Here is a 23,121-nt window from a genome sequence, read left to right as displayed (position 1 = left end):
ATAAGTGTTTGAGAGTATTCTTTTTTAATTTACAGTAATTTTTATTTTTGGTAACAAAACAAACAATTGCGATGAGTGTGTTCTCGTGTTTGTGTGCGAGTGTGGCAAACAGCTCCCGAATGCTCGTAAACGTTTATAACGAGAAACATTTGATTTTTTTAGTTTTATGGGCCGACGCCATATAACGCTTAAACTCTAGTGTTGTGGCAACATAAATGTAGGCCTAAAGTACCATTTAGTGAGTTCAACGAATTGTTTTTGTCCTCCCAGCTTGGCTGGTGGCTCGCTCCATTTTGGCCTAGCGTTGTTGGTTGTTGGTCTGTGTCTCTGGGTTAAAAGTGAGTGTACACTTTAACTATAACATGTAATTAAATTAATTGTTTAAAAATTGTTTTAAAATATTTTTTCAGGGGCCACGTGCTCTTAATGCCTGCTTTAAGGTTCACAGGGTCTTTAAAAATGTTTAACATTTTAAATGTTGATGCCGGTGTCTAGTTGTTTGAGCCATAAACAAAATGTAGGTTTTGTCCATAAGAATATGATAAATTCAAGGAAATTAATTTAGCATACTTTTGGGCTTTGCCATTCTTTTTGCAACTTTTAGCCAACAAACCCAGAAGATGAAGGCTAGCTAGCAGACATATTTTGTTGTTTTTATGCAATTTTATAATTACTTTTATTTTTTTCCTGCTGTTGTTGTTTTCTTTGTCCAATGTCTGGCTAGGAATTATTTGTCTACTGGCAGCAGTAAAACCAGACATAGTGTCCTTATTCCATAATTAAAAATGTGCCCAAAAAAATACAAAATATGAATTGTATACATAAATGAATATATAACTACCATGTACATACTTTGGGAAAGCAAGAAGGAACTGGTTTTGGATTGCATGTTCCTTGTGTTGGCTGCAGACTCTGCTCTTTCCAAGAACCCAAAGAAAGAGGAAAAAAGATTATTGAAAAAGACTGAAGACCATAAATGAAAAACAAATGCCAGTTGCAAAATAGCACACTGCGCACACACACACAACCTCAACACAACTAACTGCAGACAGTCAGTAAGCAAAACAAGACAATATGAAAATAATTTCGTTCATGGCCTACAACTTTGCAACATCCTCGGAACCAATGACTTTACAAAAAAAAAAAAAAAAAACTGAAATGAAATGAAACGAACTCATTCATACCACAGGCAATGCAATGCAGACATTTTTTGTACGTTCATACAACCAAACAGGCATGAGCACCAAAAACAAAACTTTACAATACATTTTATTCTTTTGGGTTTCGGTTTTTGGCCTTAAGCATTAAAGCCTTAATGTAGACTTTATAACAGCAAAAATTACTACAACCACCACAAAAGACACACTGAAAATTGAACATGATGACATACCAACATAAATCGCTGTTATTATATTTTTGTAATACAACAAAAAATCGAACCCATTCCCTGCCAACAACAACAAAAAGGGGTTGTTATTATTAAAAATGGATAAAAGCAAAGAAATGCCAAAGAATCAACGCCAACCAAAATATAAACTTTAGTAATTTTCATTTTGGACAATTTCCATGCCTGAACTCACCCATACAAGGAAAAACCGAAAAATAACCTGGTATTTACTCATTTCACCAACCAGCCAGCCAACCAACCATTTACTCTTCTCGAGAGGGGGCCAAAAACTGCGAGCCAAAAAATTCAAAATCATAACAGCGCATGTGTTTGCCGGTTCTACGATTCTCGGCATTGTTGTTATTATTGTAGCTTGTTTTTCGTATTTTCCGCTTTCAAGTAATACATAAAATTTTATGTACTGATTTACATACATATGTATGGTAGTGTGTAGGATACAAATAAAAAAAAATATTTTTCACAAAAAGGCTCCATGTATTTGTCTCTCGGTGTGTGTTTGTGAGAATGGCAGATAACTGTCATAATGTTTAAGCATTTGAGAACATATGCATGAAATCGTAAACAACACAAACGCACACACTTAAATTTATTCGAGTTTTGTAATAAAAATGAAGGAAAATTTAATTTTGAAAAATTAAAAAAAAATTAGCCCCTAAAAGTAGGCAACAAAATTGTTTGCTTCAAGTAAATTAAGTGAGAATGTTACATGATAATTTGAGACAGGCATAAAATTATGTTTAATTATTTACAAATATAGTGAAAAAAATCTGTCACCCCTAAAAGTTGGCAACATTTTTTTAGAAAATTATTTTAGAACATTATTTGATAATACCAGACAAACTAAAATGCTATTTTCATTTAGAGTAAAAAAATATTTTTATATTCCTAAAAGTAGGCAACACAAATTTGTTTTCTAAATATAAAGTTAATTTAATATATATTCTAAATTAATTTGAAGTAGTTTTTATTTCTTTTTCCAATTACAATGAAGCTTTCCATTTACAAATATGAAGATGACATTTATTAAATCCTAAAAGTATGCTGCACATTTTGCTACAAAGTGAGTTTTAAAGAGTCTCTTTGAAAAGGAAGATCCTCTTTGAATAGGAAGATCCAGTTTTGAATATTTAAAACTCAAAAATTGTCAAAACCTCAATAAAAAATTAAATTACATTTTTTTGCCCCTAAAAGTAGGCTATATTTTTTCAATGCATGAAAGGTTAGGAAATATTTTGTAGATTGTGTGATTTCAATTCAATTTAAATGTAGGTGAAATACATGAATATTTGTAATACAACTCTAAGACTCCTGAAAGTATGCAATATTTAAAAACCCGTTGTAATAAAATGTTTTTCCCTCCAAAAATTATTTTCTCATTAAATACCTTCAACCTTTTCAGAGTAAAATAAAAAAACCAGCCAGCATTTTTACTTTTATTCAATATTCCCTCTGTTTTGGGCCACCGAGTAATGGCCTAAAAGTATGCCTTACTTTTGCCACTATAACCATAAAATATAGCATAAAGTTCGTGTTATTGCACTCATTTACATTGTCTTTTAAGCGAGTCGGGTGGTATATTTCTGTCTGGCTGGCTTGGCATGGCCTGACTGCCAGTATGGTGGCATTGGTGGAGAACAAAACGATTGTATTTAATACATATTTGTCAGAGAGCAAGAGAATTTTGTACAAGGCTTGTGCCATTGTCCTTGCGTACACACATACATATGTATATAGGCGATAAAGTAGATATGGTTTGTACAAAGTGTTTGTATGGCGGTCTCTGTCTACATGGCTGTCTGTATGCATTGTGCGAGTCATGTAATTTATGGTCATCTTGACGGTTTTTAGGTTTTTTGTCGGCTTATAACTTTTGTGCCTTCTCATAAATTTTCAAGGTAAAATTTTCTGTGGAACAATAAAAATACACTTGTTGCTCTTGGGCGGCTGGAAATGTAAACAAAATGGGGGGAAAGTAATGGGCGAAAATAATTATAAATTATTCTGTCTTTGTTATTTGTAATTAGTTTTTGGAATTTCCTTGAATTTTCTTAAAGCAGCATTTAATTTAAGTTTGTTTTTAAATATGAAAAATTAAAATTTAAAAATCCATAATTTCTCCTGAGAATGCTGCAAAACTTTGTTATATTTTCTGATTTAGAATGTTTTAAATTTTGTTTCCTTTTTTGCTTGTGTAAATTTAAAATTTGTTGGCCATGGGATCCCCTTAACAACAGCTGTCTGTTATGGCATTGGCTGGGCTTAACTTAGTCCTTTTGATTGCATACACAGATCTTCCCCCGAAAAAAAAATCCCTCTAACAACAAACAACTCCTCTTTCTCTAAGAGGATGAGTGAGTGTGTGTTTCCTAAGCATGCTTTTAGGAGCACCATGTATTTCTATTCGTTTCGTTTTTTTCTTTTTTCATATATTTTTTTTCAAATTTCCTCCATTATCCTTAGCCATCCACCATATACATAGCAGCCAGCCTGGCAGAAGCAGCAGCATTTTTTTCCATATATATAAAAAAGAATGTAGCATGTTTTCATCTTTGGACTTCTTCCTTTTGCTAAACCTCCTTTTTCTTGGTCTTTGTTATTTTCATGTTCAACAAAACAACAAAAAAAGATGAAAACGAGCACAAACAAAAATCCCAACAGCAACAACAACGAAGGAGACTTGGGAAAAAATATAATACTATATGTTTTCTTCTTTGAATGATTCGATGTTTTTAAGCGCCTGCGTTATATGAAAACCAATAGCATCAAAGCACCCCATTAAATAACGTCATCAGCAAAACCAAGCTCATCATCTTCAAACATGTTCTTTGTCAGAAGCAGCAGCCAGCCAGCAGAAGCATCGTCATCATCATCATCGTCGTCGTCATGTGCTGTAGTAAAATTTTTATGAACAGCAACACAAAAGGATATTTTTCTTCCATTGACTTCCATTTTCTCTGCGAACAGCTGTTGTTGTTTTCATTCGTTAGACTTTAATGCATTTTTTCGCTTGCCTTTGATCCCGGGCAAAAATGGAGAAAACCTTCAAAAGGGAGGTGGAGTTATGATATGCCATTAGTAGTAGAAATAGAATGGCTTTAAATACAAATTTTCTTTTTCCCCGACAATGATTTGTCAATTTTACAGGATTTTAGCCTAAAAGTAGACTATTGTTATTGAAGCAAAACTTTGTTGTTGCTGTTGTTAAAGTAAGTCGATGCTCTGTTAAAGTACAGTTATTAATGACTTGACATTTATTTGCTCGTCTACTTTGTGTACCAGACTTTTGTTTGGTGTAAATGTGTTTTCCAAGAAAAAGGCTTTAAATTAAAGAACAGCCTCCTAAATGTAGGCAATTTTTATCATGTTCAAGGAAAATCTTAAAGATTGTCTTTGGGATTATTTCAAACTGCTATGGATTAGCACTTTCTTAAAAAAAAAATAAAAAAAAAATGCAATTAGGTGATACTTGGGTAGTTACAGTTTAAAAGAAAGAAAATACAAAAAAATAGAGCATACTTTTAGGTTTAATATATTTTGTGGTTTAACAAATGACAATATCTTTTCCAAATAAGTAAAATAAAAGCATATTAAGTAGAACACTTTGTTTCTCAACCATTTGGACCAGTCTAAAGCTGGACAAAGGATAAATTCTATGCAATGGCCTAAAAGTAGGCAACATTATTCTGAGTAAGAAAATCCTAAAGATTTCTCTAACATTGTTCAATATAGCTTTACTTAAGCAGCTATTTAATAAAAAATAAAAATTACTTTGGGATAGCATTACAAATATTTCAAAAATATTGCATACTTTTAGGAGTATTTTTTAAATTTTATCCAAATACAGATTCTGTTGCATAGTAAGGAGTAGTGTATATAGATTATAGATGGGAAAGTAATTTGAAATTTTATTACGAACATTTCATTGCATACTTTGGGGAAACAATTTATGAATTTTATTAAGAAATGAAATAAATAAAGAAATGAAAGAAATAAAATACTTTCTTAAAATGCTTAAAGACTTTGTAGAGGGTAAGTTTATTGTTTTTTTGAAACAATGGGAAATTTATTTTTGATCTTGGAATACAACTTAACCCTAAAAGTGTGCAAATTTTAGAATTAGTTAAACCAAATTTTAATTTATAAACAAATTAAATAAGTAATTATTTCGTTTGCTAAATCCGAGAATGTTTCACATATAAATTGCCGGCATATGTCCCTAAAAGTAAACCCCTTTTTTAACTAAACCTCAAAAAATCCTAAAAGTATGCAATTTTTCTTCCATTTAAATATTAAATCCAAATTTTAATCTGTTTTTTTGTTCTGCTTTCCCTTGTCCTTTTGTTTTTTTTTTTTTCTTAATTTATTTTTAAATTTCATTTCAGTTCTTTCTTTTTTCACAAAGAATGTAAACTATTTCTGTTATTCACAATGCAGCTACTGTTCATGCTTTGCTTTTCTTTCATTCATTTTCCATGTCAGAAGAAGGAAAAAACCCATCTTTTTTTTGTATGAAAGAATGTTGTTACAACTTAACTAGAAAAAAAACGACGAAGCATAACCTTCTTACTAAAGGAATGTATGGAATATTGTTGCATGAACCGGTGCTACCAGAGGCAGCAGTAGCTGCTACCAACTAACCAAAATGAATAAAAAATCCAGCGAAAAAAAAAAAACAAAAGCTTAGTTGCAAAATACCATTAGCGTTCTTGCACTGTAATTCTTGCAAAAATGGCATAGCAAACGAAGAAAAATTCAAAAACCAAGAGAAGAAGGAGCGAACGGGGGTACACCAATTTACTATTTGCTTAAAGCCGCTTTAGAAAAAATAATACTTTCATTTCATTTTTGCTTCCCTATATTTTTCCCCAGTTTTCTCTACAGCTGGGTAAAAGCAATTAATTTTTTGTATAAGAAAGAAGAAAAAAACATTAAAAGCTTATTTAAAGTTTTTTTTTTTTTTTTTTTGGAGGACTAAGAATAGAACGGCAAAGAAATTTGATTCCCGAAAAAATGCTCATACATACATATATATAGAGAGAAAAATGTAATAAAGCAAATGGTATTATTAGATTTTTTCATTTCCTTATGTTCTTCTCTTTGGACTCAGTGCAGTCAACACGAAAAGGCCCTAATTGTAAAGCATGGCAACCCCTAGCAAGGCATGGCATGGCGGTGACGAAGATGGGGTTACAAAACAATTTTTAAATTTAATTTGTGTCCCCTCCCTCCACCCCTCTTTCATCATGCCAACTCCAAATGCCGGGGTAAAAGGCATTTCTTGATGTAAGTGTATCTGTGTGAGTGTGTGTGTGTCTAAGGAAACTTTTGCAATTTCATGTTTGTAAGCACAACAGAATTCCTTAAAATCCAAGCTGTCACAATATATTTTTTGTGCCTGACTTAATTTTCTCGTTTCGTTTCTTTCTACCAGCTTGCATTTCTTGCCTGATTCCATCAAAGCACAACAGAAAGAATGAAGGCAGGAAGACGAAAAAGAAAATCCTTAAGCATAGTTTTCCAGCAAGAAAACTAAAAAAAACAAAAACGAAAACTTCATCTAGTTTTTCCTTGGGATGCGTTTTATGTAGCATCGAAAAAAAAAACTTTATACTTTGTCAGGCTTTCATTTGTGCAGTGTTTTATGCACAGCCAAACACACACATACACCAAAGTATTTGTGTGTATGGGTAATGTGGTATTTTATTTTCCAGTTTCGTTTTTTTTTTTTTGTTTGGTTTCTTTGCCACTTCTAAGCCACACACCATTTTCATCTTTGGTTATATTTCAACAGCCAGTCAAATGCTTGGTGCGAATACACTCACACCCGTCACACACACACAAATGTATACATGCATTCATGCATATGTATAGGTATTTTAAAACTGTACATATTTCATATATTATATACAGTTTTATTAAATTCTATTCCATGTTTTTAGAGGAATGCTCTTTAAATTCCCAAAAAGTGTTGCATACTTTTAGGGGTGGCAAAAATTTTTATACCAACAAAAATTAAATTTTAAAAAGTGATGAAAATCTTATAAAAGTAAATAAATTACAAAATCTGTATTGCATACTTTTAGGGGCGAAATTAATTACCAAATCTATATTGCATAAATTATTGCATACTTTTAGGGGCGAAAAAATTTCATAAAGACAAACTTCAAATTTAAAAAAGTGATGAGCACACAAAGAAATTTAAATAATTAAATATTATTATTAAAAATATTTTTTTAAATGTTTTCATTATTTTTTTTTTAAATCTATACAATTTACATATTTTATGAAATTAAATATTTAATATAAACAAAAATAGTAAATTTAAACTAAACAATTAAAAAAAATAATTTATTTATTTATTAAAAGTTAAAAAATTAAATTAAATTTATTTTAAATAAAAAATATATTGTTCAATTAAATTTATTTTAATATCATTATTATATATTCTTTACTATAAAATTATCAAAAATATTTTTATTAAATTTTTGTAAAAAAAAAATAAAATGTAGATTTAATAGAACATTTAGTATTCCATTTGTTATGCCCTCAATTGTTTAAAATTAAACGTGAAAAACGCAGAGGGGGGTCAAGGAAGTCTGTAACATCTTTGTATAATCATTTTTTTCTTGGCCTTCTTATGCTGGTCACATACTTTGCCATTTTTTGTATCTTTATTTTATTTTTTGCGGCACATGTATTGCCCTTTTTTTTGCCAAATTGTCTTAAGGGATATTAAATTTATGAGGGTGGCTTAAGGTTGTTGTGTTCTCTTATTCGTTCTTATCTTGGGAGTTATCTCCTTAGGATTTTTTGAAAGAAAATTCTTGCTGCTGCCCCATAATTTGTCTGATAAATAATTCATAAAAAGAATTGAATTTTTATTTTCTTCTAAATACTTAGGTTAAATGGAAGAAATTATTTGGGGTTTCTTGTGGTCGGCCCGAAGTCAAAAAAAAGAAACTTATTTGCAGTTATTATCCAGGGATTTGCGTTAAGGCGTATGCCAATGACAAGAAGGACATTGAGAAAAGGAATGGGAAAAAGAAAAAATATCTAAAAATCGTTTAAATATCTTGAAATATTTTTTTTGAATTCTTTCGATAAAACAATTTAACAAAAAAAAAAAAAAAAATAAAATAAATAAATAAAAAAATTAACAAAAAATATTTTAAAAATTAAGCTTTTTCTTTAATTTTTTGAAAAAAAAAAAATATTTTGTGAGAAACTTGTTCACGTCTCATTATTTTAAAGCAAAAAATATAAATGGGAATTTAGTAAAAATATTAAATCAATATTTAAAAAAAAAAATAATTAAATTAAAATTCCTAATAAAAAACGTCAAAAAACCAGAAAAATATTTTATTCCTATGCAAAATTTAAGATAAATAAAATTGTTCCAAATATAATTAAACTACAAAAGAGAAAAAAATTAAATATATTCTATATTTCTTTTTTAAGCGAAATAAAATTTTTAATCACTTTTTATGTAATTTTCCTTGCATTCCAAATATTAAAAATATTTTTTTTTTGTTTCATAAAAAATTTTAAAAAATTTTTAATATCAGGAAAGTAACTGAAATTATAAATAAAATATAAAATTATATATATTAAAAGTGATTAAAAATATTATTTCGTTTAAAACAAAGTTATAATATATTTTTAATTTTTTTTTCTTGTCTAGATTAATTTTATTTTACATCAACATTGTTTAAAATAATTTTTTTTATAGATTTCTATTTTAAAATAAATTTTTCCCATTGCCTTTCACAAAAAATAACAAAAAAAAAAAAAAAAAAATATTGATAAAAATTACTTAAAATTCCAAACCAACATATTATTTAATATTTCTCCCTGCATTTCTCACTAACCCAAATGTCAATGACCGCCTACCAGTCAGCCGCTTCGCATTTACACTGCCCCATAAATATTAATAAAACAAAATATTTATTGCTTATGGTCAAGATTTGACTTACTAACCTAGAAAACTATATATAAAAATACATACATACATATAACAACAAATCCGTCAAATATATGTGCTGTACGTATGGGTATATAAACAAATAACTGTAAATGACTGATGTGTGTAGACGGGACAACAACAACTCTTACAGCTTCATGCTTTTAACTGTCAAAAAGCTGTCAAAAAAGAATATTGCATATGTATATATATGATGGTGGTGATGATGATGGCTGGCTGGCTGGCAGGCAATACAACGAACAACGTCTAGGCTAGGCAATAACGTTGTTGACCTCTAAAATACTAAATAGCAGCAGGAAACAACATCACTTTATGACAACATGACATCGCATGTATGTATGTACAGGAGGCGTTTTTCATAGCTTGGCAAATTGTTTAAAGCTTTAATGGACACACACACACATATACAGACATTGTCATTCTGCCGATGACACATCTACATATTCACAACACTTTTCTCGGACCAACAACATCGGTCGCCGTTACCAGCAGCACCACTCAAAACATCCATATTATGCCTTATAATTCACTCCTGGTCTGCTGGTGGTGGTATGTCTAAATACTTGGGGTAGTAGTGTAGTGTATTTGACATAATATGTCACTTTCCATTTTGATTAAAATAAATTGAAAGTTGAAACAGAGCAACAACACAACACAAAAAAAAAACCTATACTCAACTAGGTATAGTTCGCATGTATATATGTATGTATGTAAGCAAAAAAGACACAGCCTTTATATACAAAGTTAACGAGACATATCAGCAGACTGATGACGCCTAAACGGCGACAATGACAACACTGGACTACAACGACGACGACAACGGCTAAGAACGCCGTTTGTTAGTCATATGGTTGTATGGCAGCAGTCGCAGCAATGATGGCGCAACGTTGACGACGATGACAATGACAATTTGATTGCACAGTTTGGGAGCCCAGAACCAGCAGCAACAGCAACAGCAAAAACAAAGTCTACACTCAACTTAGTTTATTAAGTGTCATTATTGACACATAGTGACAATTAGAATGACAGCTAAAAGTCTACCAAACATATTGAAGACATCTGATGGGATAATTTATTAATAACTCATGACTACTGGTATTCAAAAAAAATTATGACACAGAAGAGGACCAAAATCGTATGGGAAAAAAAGTTTACAAAAATGTTTCGAAAAGTGTCTGAATTGGTGACAAAGGAAATATTGCCGGGGATCAATTCAAGTTCAATGACTTTAAAGGGAATTGAAAGCGACTTTAGAGCGGAGAAATTAAAACTTTCAGAAAGTTCATTGCGTTAATAAGGATAATGGATCGGAATTTGGTAAAATAAAAATATTTTAATATTGATTTAATTATTATTTTTTAATGAAAAAATATATTTTTTAAAATAAAAAAATTTATATATTTTTTAAAAATAAAAAATATGTTTTTAAAAATAAAAAATATTTTTTTAAAAAGAAAAAAATATATTTTTTAAAATAAAAAAATAGTTTTTAAAAATAAAAATAATTTTTTCAAAAAATTATGACACAGAAGAGGACCAAACTGGTATGAGAAAAAAAGGTTACAAACAGAAATGTGTCTGAATTGATGGCAAAGGAAACATCGCCGAGAATGAATTGCTTAATTCGGGTTCAATGAGTTTCAGGGAAAATGAAAAATACTTGTGTAAAGTTCATTGCGTTATTAAGGATAATGGGTCGGAATTTCGTAAAATTAATATATTAATGTATTAATTTAATTCAATTTTAATATTAATTTAATTAATATTTTAATATTAATTTTATTAATATTTTAATATTAAATTAATCAATTATTTTTTGATTTTGAATACATTTTTTTAATTCAAAATATTTTTTAGTGTCTTCTTTCAATTTGAGTATCAATTTTAATTTAATTTATTTTCTCCCAAAAAAAAAAAAAACAATATTTTAAAAAGTGATGATGATGACGACAACAATGCCAACACCAAAAATTCTTGGCCATTAATCATTACAAAGCTCGCTCACACACAAACACTTTCCTTCCGAAACAGTTGACCAAAAAAAGTTCATTGACCCAGAGAAGTTGCACATGAATTGCAACTCTCTCTCTGTCATTTGTTGTTGTTATTGTTAAGGGTTTACGCATTTTCTTCCAAAAAAAAATACAAACCCATTTCATGCAACATGTGTGTGTGTTGGAAAATGCAAAAGAAAATTTATTAGCGTATTTTTATGCTCAATGGCAGAATTGTTTTGACTCCTCTTTTTTTCATGTGGGAGGAAGGAAACACCGCGAATGACCTTGAGAAAAATCCCTGTGTTCTTTTGTTTTATTTTGGTAAAATTTATAACAAATTAAAAGCCATAATTTTTCATCTTGCCTTACCAAAAAAAACCGAAAATACATGAACTGCAAAACCCCCTTCATGTCTGCTTGGCTGGAATCCTAGCTACCTCTCTCATTCTCTCTTTTGCAAAGATAATTTTTCCGTCTGCTGTGATTGTGTTCTATACGTATCCTCTCTAGTTTGCGTGTGTATATTGGCATTACAAATGAGAGGAAGAGTTCAAAGCTCCCTCGCAATAATATATCACTTTTATATGCCGGCTTGTGTTTGCCACTAACGGCGGCGTCATTGTCTTTTGGTAGATTGTTGTTATTGCTGTTTTTGGATGTCATTGCCATTTGTTAGTTGTTGTTGTGGCTTTGCAACAAAAACAAAAAGAGAAAATTGGGAGAAAATTTGTAGTTTTCCGATTTTTGAATAGCGGCAAAGCCCACCAAGCCGCCTCTGTAGTCTTTAAACCCCTCCAAATATTAGAATTTGAATAATTTTCTCGTGATTCTGACCAATTTTCACCGAAAGTGGAAAATTTATTTTTTTTCTTAGGTTGTTGCTGTGTTTACAACAAAAACAAAAAAGTTAAATTTGGGGAGAATTTTCCCTCCAAATATTAGAATTGAAATAATTTTCTCTTGATTCTGAATAATTTTCATCTAAAGTGGAAAATTTTATTTATTTATTTATTTATTTATTTATTTTTTTTTTTTTTTGAGGACATTGGGATAACCTCAAAATATTAGAACCCTCCAAATATAAGAATTTATATAAATCTCTACTTATTCTGAACAATTTTCAATTTTTTATTTTATTTTTTTTTTGTTCGGACCTTGGGATATAGAAAAGTCAAGCGAGAATTTTCTTCTATAATTCGGAGCAAATTCCATATAAAAGATAATTTGAAAATAGTATGTATTTTTTTTAATATTCCAGGATATCCCTATGAAACTCCCCCTTTCCTCCAAAACAGAAATATCCTTAAAATGAAGGTCATTGAATTCCAAAGAGCTTTTAAAAGTATTTAACTAAGACCTCAAGACAACAGCGTTGCATTGTCGTCTTCCAGACCATAAGCAGCATTAAAACTCGGCCAATTAGGACTTGCCACATACAACAACAAAAATAAAAACAACAAAAACTAGGCTTTTTGTGGAGTAGCTACAAAACAAAACTTAGGAGAGTAACTAACTTTGGAGGAAAAAAGTATTACAAAATATTGGTTTGTTGTTGGTGATTTTGCAATAGCATTGCCGTTGTTGTTGTCGCTTTTGTTGTTGCTGGCATTGCCTTTTCGTTGGCCATTAATTTTATTATTTGCCGACTTGTTTGACAGTTCTGACAGACAATTATTTAAAACTTGTGTTTGTTTCGCGCACTAAAGTTCTGGAGGTTTTTTTGTGTGTTTTCATGAGCGCCCCGTTCCGTTTCACATTCAATTGAGTGAGCGAACAAGTGACTGACTGGCTGGCTGAGTGAGCAAACGACTGAATGAATTCGAAAACTAAGTTTGTAGGACCATATTGATTGTGTGTCACTTTAGTGTGTTAGACAGACGCTCCGCCATTGCGCTGAAGAACAAATTTGTTTCATGTTTTTAATGTTCAAGTTATTAGTAGCGAAAATAGTAGTGGTAGTGGATTGGCTGACTGACATGACAGTTACTTTAGGTTTTTTTCTCGAAAACTTCACTTTTTAGAGGTCAAAAATACTTTAAAATACCAGCAGCAGACCATCAGTCATCAGCGTTTCAGTGTCACCGGCAACAATGGGTTTCAACGCTTTTTGGCCGCATGTGATAAACGACAAAAAAAATGTCAAAAACAAATAAATGTTAACACCATTTATTATGTCGGTGTTGTTGTTGTTGTTTTGATTGTATTTTGTTTTTGGTGGATCCTAGTAAAACCACTTGCACTTTTGTTTCGGGAAAGTGAAAACCAAAAGAGTTGGGTTTTGGAAAATTAATGGCTTTGGCGATTGGTGGTTTACGTCTAGGCGGCCAAGGAATTCAAGCATTCAGCGAGAGAGAGAGAGAGAAAGAGTTAATATCTCAGTTTAAAATTTAAAGGAAATCCGTCTACATTGTAAGGTCTTTCCTTTTGGTAATTATGAAAAATGAAGTGCAAAAATTCTTAGTGTCGTCTGACGGCAATCATAAAACTAGGTGGTGCCCTCTATTTTATAGTTTTGGTAATAATATTTTTTTTTTAATTTTTGCATAGTTTTTTGCGTTTTTTTCTCGATCATAAAGTGTAGAAACTGCGCCATAAAACACCATTTATGAGGCGCAGTAATAAAAAAGCATGTGCGTGTGTGTGGTTCGGGCAAACTTCATAAAGAAAGCCTCCGCGCGTATTTAACATTTCATTTAGTATTCCATAGATAACATGGCCTTTTTTTATAGGCAGAACTAATTTTAAGAGTAATGGCTTTCAAAATTAAGTGCAGAAGTTATTGTTTTTTATTTCCATGAAAGGGAAGAGAGGGGGCCAGAGGAGAGGTTAACAAATTTCTTCAATGAGAAAAAGTGATATGGGGAGAAATGGGAGCTGGAAGATCATTGCATATACAAAATGCCTTTTGAGCTTTCAAAAGCTTTTATGTTAAAATTAAAGAGAGAAGGAGATCCTTTAGTGAAATTATTTTTTTTTTCTCAGAGAAAGTCCTCGTTAGTATTTTAGTGGAAATAAGGCTGTGAGAAAGGTGATGGAATTTATGTTACTCCATGAGAAAAAAATTATGTGGGGAGAAATGGGACCAGGAAGATTATTAAATTTCCAAAAGCCTTAGGAAAGCCCTGGGAAATCATACTCAGGGCTTTTGTGCTGAGAAGAAGTGAGAGAAAAACTTACAAGTTGCTGCAGCTTTGTTTACAGAGAGGAGAAACTTTTTCAATTGAAATAATTGAGAGAAAAATTAAGATAGAATGTAATAAGCTAGAAGGGGAATTTGTATTTAAAAAAATAAATATATATATTTTTTGGATTTAAATCTAGGCCTGAGCCGGGCAGATATCGCAATTTTATTTTCTCGTAATTTGGTTACTCTTTGAATATATTTTTTATCAGTGGGTCTGATTGTGAGTGCAGAGAATTACGATCCTTGATCTAGAAATTCTCTTTTTAAAATCCACAAAAAATACTCTCCTTTCAAATTTTTTCTCCTTTCCTCTGTCCTTATTTTTAAATTTTTAAAAATTATTATTTTTTGATATTTCCAAATATATTCTTCTTCAAAAATAGTGCAGATTTTATCTTTGCCAATCTGCCAATATCTCAAAACGGTAGATAGGAGGAGGATGATGAAGACACTTATTAGTTTGTTAGTCATCTCATATTCGATCGTTGATCGATAGACTAACAACATGACGTTGATATTGACCGTTTCTTTTCTGGCCATCATGTGCTGACACATGAATGGGCCAAAGACCGTTAAATAGCTGTCTCTCCTCTGAACTCACTCCGCTTCAAGCCACATGCCCTATAAATTCATTAAGAAAAAAAATTGATACATTTAATTTCTGATGTTAGAACATGGAGGAAAAAACGGAGGTGTATACCGTCACGTTTCATACTTTAACATTGGCGGACGGAAACGGTAGCTCTCTTAAAAGCAGAAGCGCGACAAGCATCCATTCAGTAGTAAGCCAAAGAAGGCTGAATGAATGAACTTCTACTTGTTCCTTTAAACTATTGCCGATCGATCGACTGATCAATGATTTTAGGGACATGATATCGGGCAGACTGACTGGGCTCACATGACATGAAAAGTGCGTCCATGTCCGAGGCTACTGGCCCTTAATATGACGTAGATGCCGATGATGTGGATGATGAAACTGAAAACTCATTATAGGTGATCATTTAATATTTTTATAATAAGTTATTTTTGCCCCCTTGCGATGAGCAAGTTTAGGCTTGGAGACAGGCGGACAGACAGAAAATAGGGCGTTGTTTTATTGCAAACCCCCCTTTTTTCTGGTTGGCAGAAACGTGATCGATCATTGGACGTGCGGGAGCTGTCCATCAGTCTACACCTGTAGCGTTTGTTTTTAGCATGGCTGGCAAGGCAATATAATTTTTAATTAAAATTTAAAAGTTTTTAATGAATTTTTATCAGCTGGTTTGCTTTGTCGTTACCTTAAAAGCTTTAGATATGAGAAATATGTTTTGGAATTTCTGCCCTGCTCATGCTACAATTCCTAAAAGATCTGTCAATGATGGGTGCATTTTTTTCTGTTGTCATAACTTCTTCTCCTAAAAACTTGATACCCTTTAACTAGCATATCCAAGCCAAGCATCTCTTGCCTGTCTACCCTGCCGCCGCCCCATGATGGCTTGATTTTTTTGTGTCGTAATTTTTTGTTGTTTATTTTTCTTTTTTGCTTGGTTTTAATATTGATTAATGTTCTTTGGCTTTAAAAGCTTTTAATTAATTTATGTGTTGCCAGAAAATGCTACTGTGCTGTTTTCACCCATCTTTCAGTTACTTTGATTTGTTTGGCTGACAAAAGATCTTCTTCATGGATAAATGTATTGATGTTGGATTTGGTTTTCATATTTTTTTCTTCTGCTTCAATATGATTTATAGATTTCAATGTTTGTTTATTTCTTGAGTTGGGGCTTTTTTTGCCCATTATTGGAAACCGTAACTTTGCTTGCGTTTATCTTTTTATATTTGAAAGCCATGCAAGTTAAAACTAATTTGAGAATACAACATAAAGTGTTAATAATGAGGCGATGAAATGTGACTTACCATCATATGTTAGTTCTGTAGGATTTAGTGATGATAAGAACTTACCATCTGGAAAGATAGAGAAAATTGGGTTTGAAATTAGTCAAATATATGAAATTTGAGAAATATGAGAATAAAGATAAAATAATTAAAACAGTAATGACAATAATAATATTTATATTTTTTGGGATATTTTTTTATTTTGGGATAAAATAAAATTTTGATTTGAATCTAAACCCAATGAGAATTATTTCCTTTATTTCAAAATATTTTCCTTAAGATTCCATTTTTTATCTTTACTTTGTCTTATTTTATACTTAAAATTAACCTAAATGAGAATTATTTTCCTTTATCTAACATAATTTTACAGTGAAACTCATTATTTTTGATAATTTTTGCGATTCGAAAATTTTACCCGAAATTATAAAAAATGAAAGTTATATTCCTTAGTTTAAAATAAGGACGACAATTTTAATTATTTATATGAGTCTTTTTAATTTCTTGCTTAGAATTTAACCGTAGCACAAATTTGCTCACTTTCAGGCGGGAGAGAAACTTGCTCGCGAGTGGGAGTTTTTTAAGGGGTCTACTCTTTACTCAATTGGTTTTGTGTGAGAAAGAAAATACAACGACAGTATATCAAAATTAAAAGAGCGCTCAGCAAGAGTATCATCAGTTCGATTTTGAACGAACTCTGCTTCCATTAAAAAAAAAAAACAACGAAAAAAGCTCATTCATCTTCGAGCGACATCACAAAATTGAGTTTGCACGATTTTTTCCTTCCCCTGGAATTCGAGTGAGTTTCACTTTTTGTATAAATTCGAGCGAGTTTTTCGGAGGTCTGAATTTAACTAAATGAGAATTATTTCCTTCACATTGAGGCTAATTTTCTCATTCCTGAAATAATATTTTCTCATTCTATTGCTTGAAATTAAAGTAAATGAGAATTATTGCCTTTAAATTAAAAATAATTTAACATTTAGACCATCTCTTGTCCCCAGCCCCTCAAATTCCATGAGATTCCCATAAATTGAAAAAAGCTATATTTTATAGCATTTTTGTAAAACCCTTTCTTTCAAATCAATATTTAATTGCTTTCTCTCTGCAAATTCATAAACATCATCAAATCATGGAAAATTATTTCCAAAGCTAATTTTCAATTAATTTTTGTTTTTTGTTGTTTTTGGTTGTCTCCTCCATCATTTATTCCCGGTAGTTTTTGTTGTTGTTGTATCGTTTCATTTATGTTGCCATTCACATAAAAGTAATTATGCCAAAATTTTGTGGCACCTAAGGCTAAATTGTAGTACTACATTGATATTCTCCATGATGTTGTTGCTGCTGTTGTTGCTGGAGACCACAGCGTAGCTGAAATACAACATAACGTATGAAAAGAGCCCCCCTTAAGCAAAATTTTTTGGTTAATTGCTTGAGCAGACAATGACAATGTCTTTGGCCATATTATGGGCCATGGAATAAAATATAAATAAAAAAACCAGCAGCAGCAACAGCAACGCCACGTGAGATTGCAAAAACAAAAACCCAGGCATACAAATGATTCTACACATCCAAGGGAGTTGAGGAGTATGGCAGTTGCGACTGCTGCTCCTGCTGCCGTGTTACAGCTTTGTACCAAAAAGTGTACTTTGGAGTTTATAACAGAAAATTTGCAATTTTGGACGACAGGTGATAAATAAATCGAAATGAACCTTATATGGGCGTTTTAAAAGGCAAAACTGCAACAACAGCAACAACAGCAACCATATGAAACACCACGAAAAACAAAACATTCATTGCTAAAAGATCGAGTATGCTCATGAATGTACACATTTAGAGCTTCTGGATGGTTGGTTGGTTGACTTGCTGACTGGCTGGCTGACTGTCTGCCTTCCTTGGGCTGTTAACTCATTTTTTGAATTTAATTGTGTGCCACATTATTTTGTTGCAGCACGTTTGAATGGCTGACTTCTTGGCTGCTTGGCATTTTGCTTGCCAAGGAGTAGTGTATCCTTCAAGTTTTCTTCATGGTGGTTGGCGTTGATGAGTTTTATAGTTTGCCAGACCGTTTTTTTCGGTGTTGTATTAAAATCGTATTATTTTTGGTTCCCCTCTCCCCCCACCTATCAGTTTTTTTCTTTTCGAGGTGTACAACATTGAATTGCAATAATACATTTTGTTTGATTGTTGAAGGTGTTGTCTTTGTAAGTGCGAATTGGTATTTTTAGCTTTATTTGTGTGGCAAGACCCACACGCACACACACACACTCATATAGACATATTGAACTCCAAACTTGGTGTCATGGAGTTGGGGGGGGGGGGGGGGGGTAACAAACCAAGTCTCGAAGTTTTCATATCTGTTTCTCCGCCCCGCCGCATAGTGATTTGTGCTTATTTGACAAGTTGTCTTTAAAAGAGTTGACATTTATTGTGGGGTTTTAAGCGCATATTTAGGTGGAGTTTAACCAGCATTGATTTTTTGTTTTGCCAAGTGGTGATGATGATGCTGTTGTTGTTGTCCCATTTGCACGAGTTGCTCATGACGGAATAATGGTTGTTGGTTTTCTTTGAGCACTGACGTTTGTATTTCCCTGCCGTTGTTTATAGTTTTTAATGTTGTTGATGACAATAAAATTATGTTTACTTGGTACTGCATGCAGTTGCTGAGTTTTTTGAAGTTTTTATTTTTTTGGATGACAGTGTTTGGAACTTGTCTTCAAATTGTTTAATTATCATGATTTATTAAGAACTCATGTATATTTGGCAGCATACACTTTTGTAAGACACAAGTCGAGGAATAATGTCATTTTGTGGTCAGAGGAGAAGAGAAAAATAATTCACTTGAAGATTTTTTGTTTCCACGGGAGCATGAATTAGGAGGAGAAGAGGGGAGGAATAGAGAAGGGGAAAAATAAAAAATGTGAAAAAATACAAAGTCAATGAGAATTATTTCCTTTTATAAAATTATTTAAAATATATGGAGCAATTGAAGATTCCTTTCTCAGTTGATATTAAAGACGAGGGAAAAAGGGAGGGGTATACAGGGCATGTATATAAAAAATACCACAGAGCAACATTCGAGCAGCATGTGACGGTTTTATTGGCCGTTTGAAGGCCCCAAGTCGAGCAAAAGGTGACCAATTCGAACAAATCTAAACTTATTCTAAAATTTGATGCTATTTTCGAAATTTTTTGCTTTCATTCAATGAAATTAAAAAAAAAATCTAAAAATTATGGCGTTTGACTTAGTTGCAGTTTTTTTTATATTTCACCCTGTATTGTCTTTTATAAAATGCATTAACATTAAAATTATAGGATTTTTAAACAATTTGAAAAACAGTCTATTTATCTTCAGAAAATTTATTATCAGAAAAATTTTTTTTTTTTTAATTTTTGAACTGCAGCAAATCAATTTTCTCCCCAACTTCTGTTGCCTTGTAAGACCTTTGTTTCATACCTATATTTTTTTCTTCCATTTTTTTCCCAGTTTAATGTTTAAAAATCAATTTTTTAATTTTATAACGATTTTGAATTCCATTTTAATTGGATTGTTAAAGATTGTTTGATAACTGAAAAAAAAAATTAAATGCTCTGATCGCCTAAATGAGATGACTTCAAATGGAAACCCCATATGTTCTTATTGCACTCAACCATGCAGTCGACAGAATTAGCTATTCTTGTTTTTGTTGTCATTGTTTGGTTTTATAAATATTTAATTATATCTATTTTATATCTTAATTAATGGTGACACATTATTTTTTGTTAAAATGTTTATCGTTAATTGCATTAAAATCCAAATGAAAAATGGGAAGGCCCAATAAGCAAATGAGTGGCTGACTGGCTGGCTAGCTAACTGATTGAGAAAGAGAGGAAAAAAAGACAACAACATCTAAAAACAAATCACAATAACCAAATATTGAAATCTAATGGATTTTAAAATAACAAAATTTACATAATAATATCTGAAAAAAAAGTTTCGGATTTCCATTGAATTTATTTTTTTTTTAATTTTTATGCATAAATTATTTTAAATTTTTTTTCCTCTCTCTGTATTTTTTTGTTGTGGCCTAACTGATACCATTCTTTTAATGCAGGCATTAGTTAGGCCCCAAATATTGTTGTTGTTGTTGGTTTTTTATACTAAATTGTTTAAAGTGCAACACTATGTTTTGATTCTTGGCCGCCAATGGCTTGTTATCAATATTGTGAATGAACGTGTGAGTGTGTGTGTATGTATGCAGATTGAAGAGTCTCCAACTAAAAATAAATAAAACAAACTAAAAAAACCGGACCGAACCATTTCATAAGTAAATTTACATGTTCCTTTTTTTCGGGGAGATAAAAACCGCCGGAGCAGGCCCAATGGATGGATCGATGCAAGATGATGATGATGGCCCAGCAGCTCATGGTTTGGAAATGGCACACAAATGCTTAAACAGGAAAGCATAATTTATTGATAAATATATTTTTAGGTCTTTTTTTTCCACTTTGCACGGCAAAAAAATGAACTTTAAGTGATAATTTTTCCTTCGCTCGCTCGCTTCCTCGGTGCAATACATTAAGTGAAGTATTTTTTTCGGCTTCGCAAACATTTTTTCATATTTATTGGAAAAAAAGAATACCGACTCCCTTAGCTAAAAACTAATTATCATTTGAAGTTTACAACAAAGTTCCAACAAGAACAACAACAACAAGAATGGCCATTACTTAAGCATTTCATGTTATGGTAATACACTTAGATTCTTTGTCCATGTGTGTTTGTATGTATGTATGTAATATTTTGCTTTTAACATCATTATCAAGCCAGGCATTAGTTCACACATGTAGGTATGTATGTATGTATGTATGTATATCTATGGGGTATAAGGCTTCTTAACTTAAAAAGCTTTATCGCGGCTTTATGTTTCAAACTAAAGTTGGTCTGGCCATCCAACCAACCAACCAGCCAGCCAGCCATCCAGTCAGCTATGATGATGACGCTGATGATGGCCACAATGTTCAAACGACCAAAACCAGTGATGTTTGAAAGCAAAGCTCAAGTCAACCACTATGAATTAAAAACAAGTTTTCAAACTCATTTTCTTAACTTGGCTTAAAATGATTCTGATTTTAGTTTTTTTTTTTCACATTGTTGTGGCCCATGGCAGGCAGGCTGGCTGGCTGAGTGGCCGCTGCTTGATGTTTCGTTGTGGTGTGTAGCGTTTTTAGCCTTTTTGATTAGGTGATCATCGTAACGCATCACATGCCATGTTCTTATGGCTGGCTGGCTGGTGTTGTTGTCATCGGCCAGCAAAAGCATTGCCAACCAGGTCCTCTTAGCACCCCAAGCTGCAAATGTTTTTTTTCGCTTTTTTTTTTGGTCTACAACTAACTTATTATCATTTGTGGCCAAAGCCAATGAAGGTAGAGCTTCATACCACTTTGGAGAAGAAGTATAAGATGATGATGACTTTAGGTCTGGCTGGTCAATCATTGCTTTAATTTTGCCTTTCCATTCCCTTTTTAGAAATGTGTTTAAATATGCAAAATAGTTTAAAGGCATCGCTTTTTTTTCATCTCTTCTTCTCGTTTTACATATTCGATCAAGCCGATCTCGCCCTCAAGTTCTACTTTGGAAAACTTGTAAATGTGTGTTGTGGTGGTACATTACTCCATTATATCTCATTATCGCCTAAAGCGTATAAATTATGTTGATGGGATTTCTTGTTTTTTTTTTTTCGAATTTTTCAGAAGATGGAGAACAAATTTAAAAACATGTCTGGATTCCATAACAACTTTGGGTAAATAGAACAAAGTCAATGGGAATTATATACTTTAATGATCAAAAGGAAATAATACTGTTTTTTTTTTGCAAATTTTTAGAGGAGGGATTACAAATTTAAAAACATGTCTGGATTCCATAACAACTTTGGGTAAATAGAACAAAGTCAATGGGAATTTTATACTTTAATGAACTAAAGAAAACGGTACTCTAATTCAAATATTGCAGTATTTTGCGGGAGAAATGGAAATATGCTTCGATTTTAAAAACAAGTAACAAAAATCAGTTGCAGGTATTTACACCAGGCATTTGAAAAGCGGAATTTTAAATCAAAGTGTTTGCGAAATGATATAAAGTGAATGAAAATTATATATCTTAAGGTAATGAACTAACAAATGACTGAGTTATTCAAATTGTCTTCTTTGGCCAAATTTTACAGGAGCAACTTTGATAAAACACTATCCAAATTTCAGACTACAAAAGAGCGCCCTTGGGCACTTGAATAGAGCACACCAGAAAATGATATGAAGTGAATGGGAATTATATACCTTAAGGTAATGAACTAACCAATGGCTGAGTTATTCAAATAGTCCACCTTGGCCAAATTTCTTTGGGGAAGCTTTTAGTACCATAATGTTCACCGAAAAACTTTTGGAACATTAGCCAAATTTCACACTACAAAAGAGCGCCTTGGACACTTGGAGAGAGCACACCAGCAAAATGATATAAAGTGAATGAGAATTATATACCTTAAGATAATGGACTAACCAATGACTGAGTTATTCAAAAAGTCCTCCTTCGCCAAATTTTTCAGGGGAAGCTTTTAGTACCGAACAACTTGATAAAATACTGCCCAAATTTCAGACTAAAAAAGAGCACCCGTGGGCACTTGGAGAGAATACAACAACATGAGGTAACAGC

The 23,121-nt window shown here is 31.9% G+C and overlaps 1 protein-coding gene across 1 annotated transcript in view; it reads right to left on the bottom strand.

The window, feature by feature from the left end:
* Positions 1 to 23,121, bottom strand: part of LOC131801138 (homeobox protein homothorax-like) — a 103,271-nt gene that overhangs the window by 56,621 nt on the left and 23,529 nt on the right. The window contains exon 2 of the mRNA XM_059119244.1: positions 16,464 to 16,511. Within this exon, the coding sequence (XP_058975227.1) occupies positions 16,464 to 16,511 (48 nt within the window). The remainder of the gene's footprint in view (positions 1 to 16,463; positions 16,512 to 23,121) is intronic.

This window comes from Musca domestica, unplaced genomic scaffold (genome assembly GCF_030504385.1).
Source record: "Musca domestica strain aabys unplaced genomic scaffold, Musca_domestica.polishedcontigs.V.1.1 140, whole genome shotgun sequence".
Classification (NCBI taxonomy): Eukaryota; Metazoa; Arthropoda; class Insecta; order Diptera; family Muscidae; genus Musca; species Musca domestica.
The sequence above is the reverse complement of the archived record's forward strand: the minus strand, read 5'-3'. Positions and strand labels throughout refer to the sequence as shown.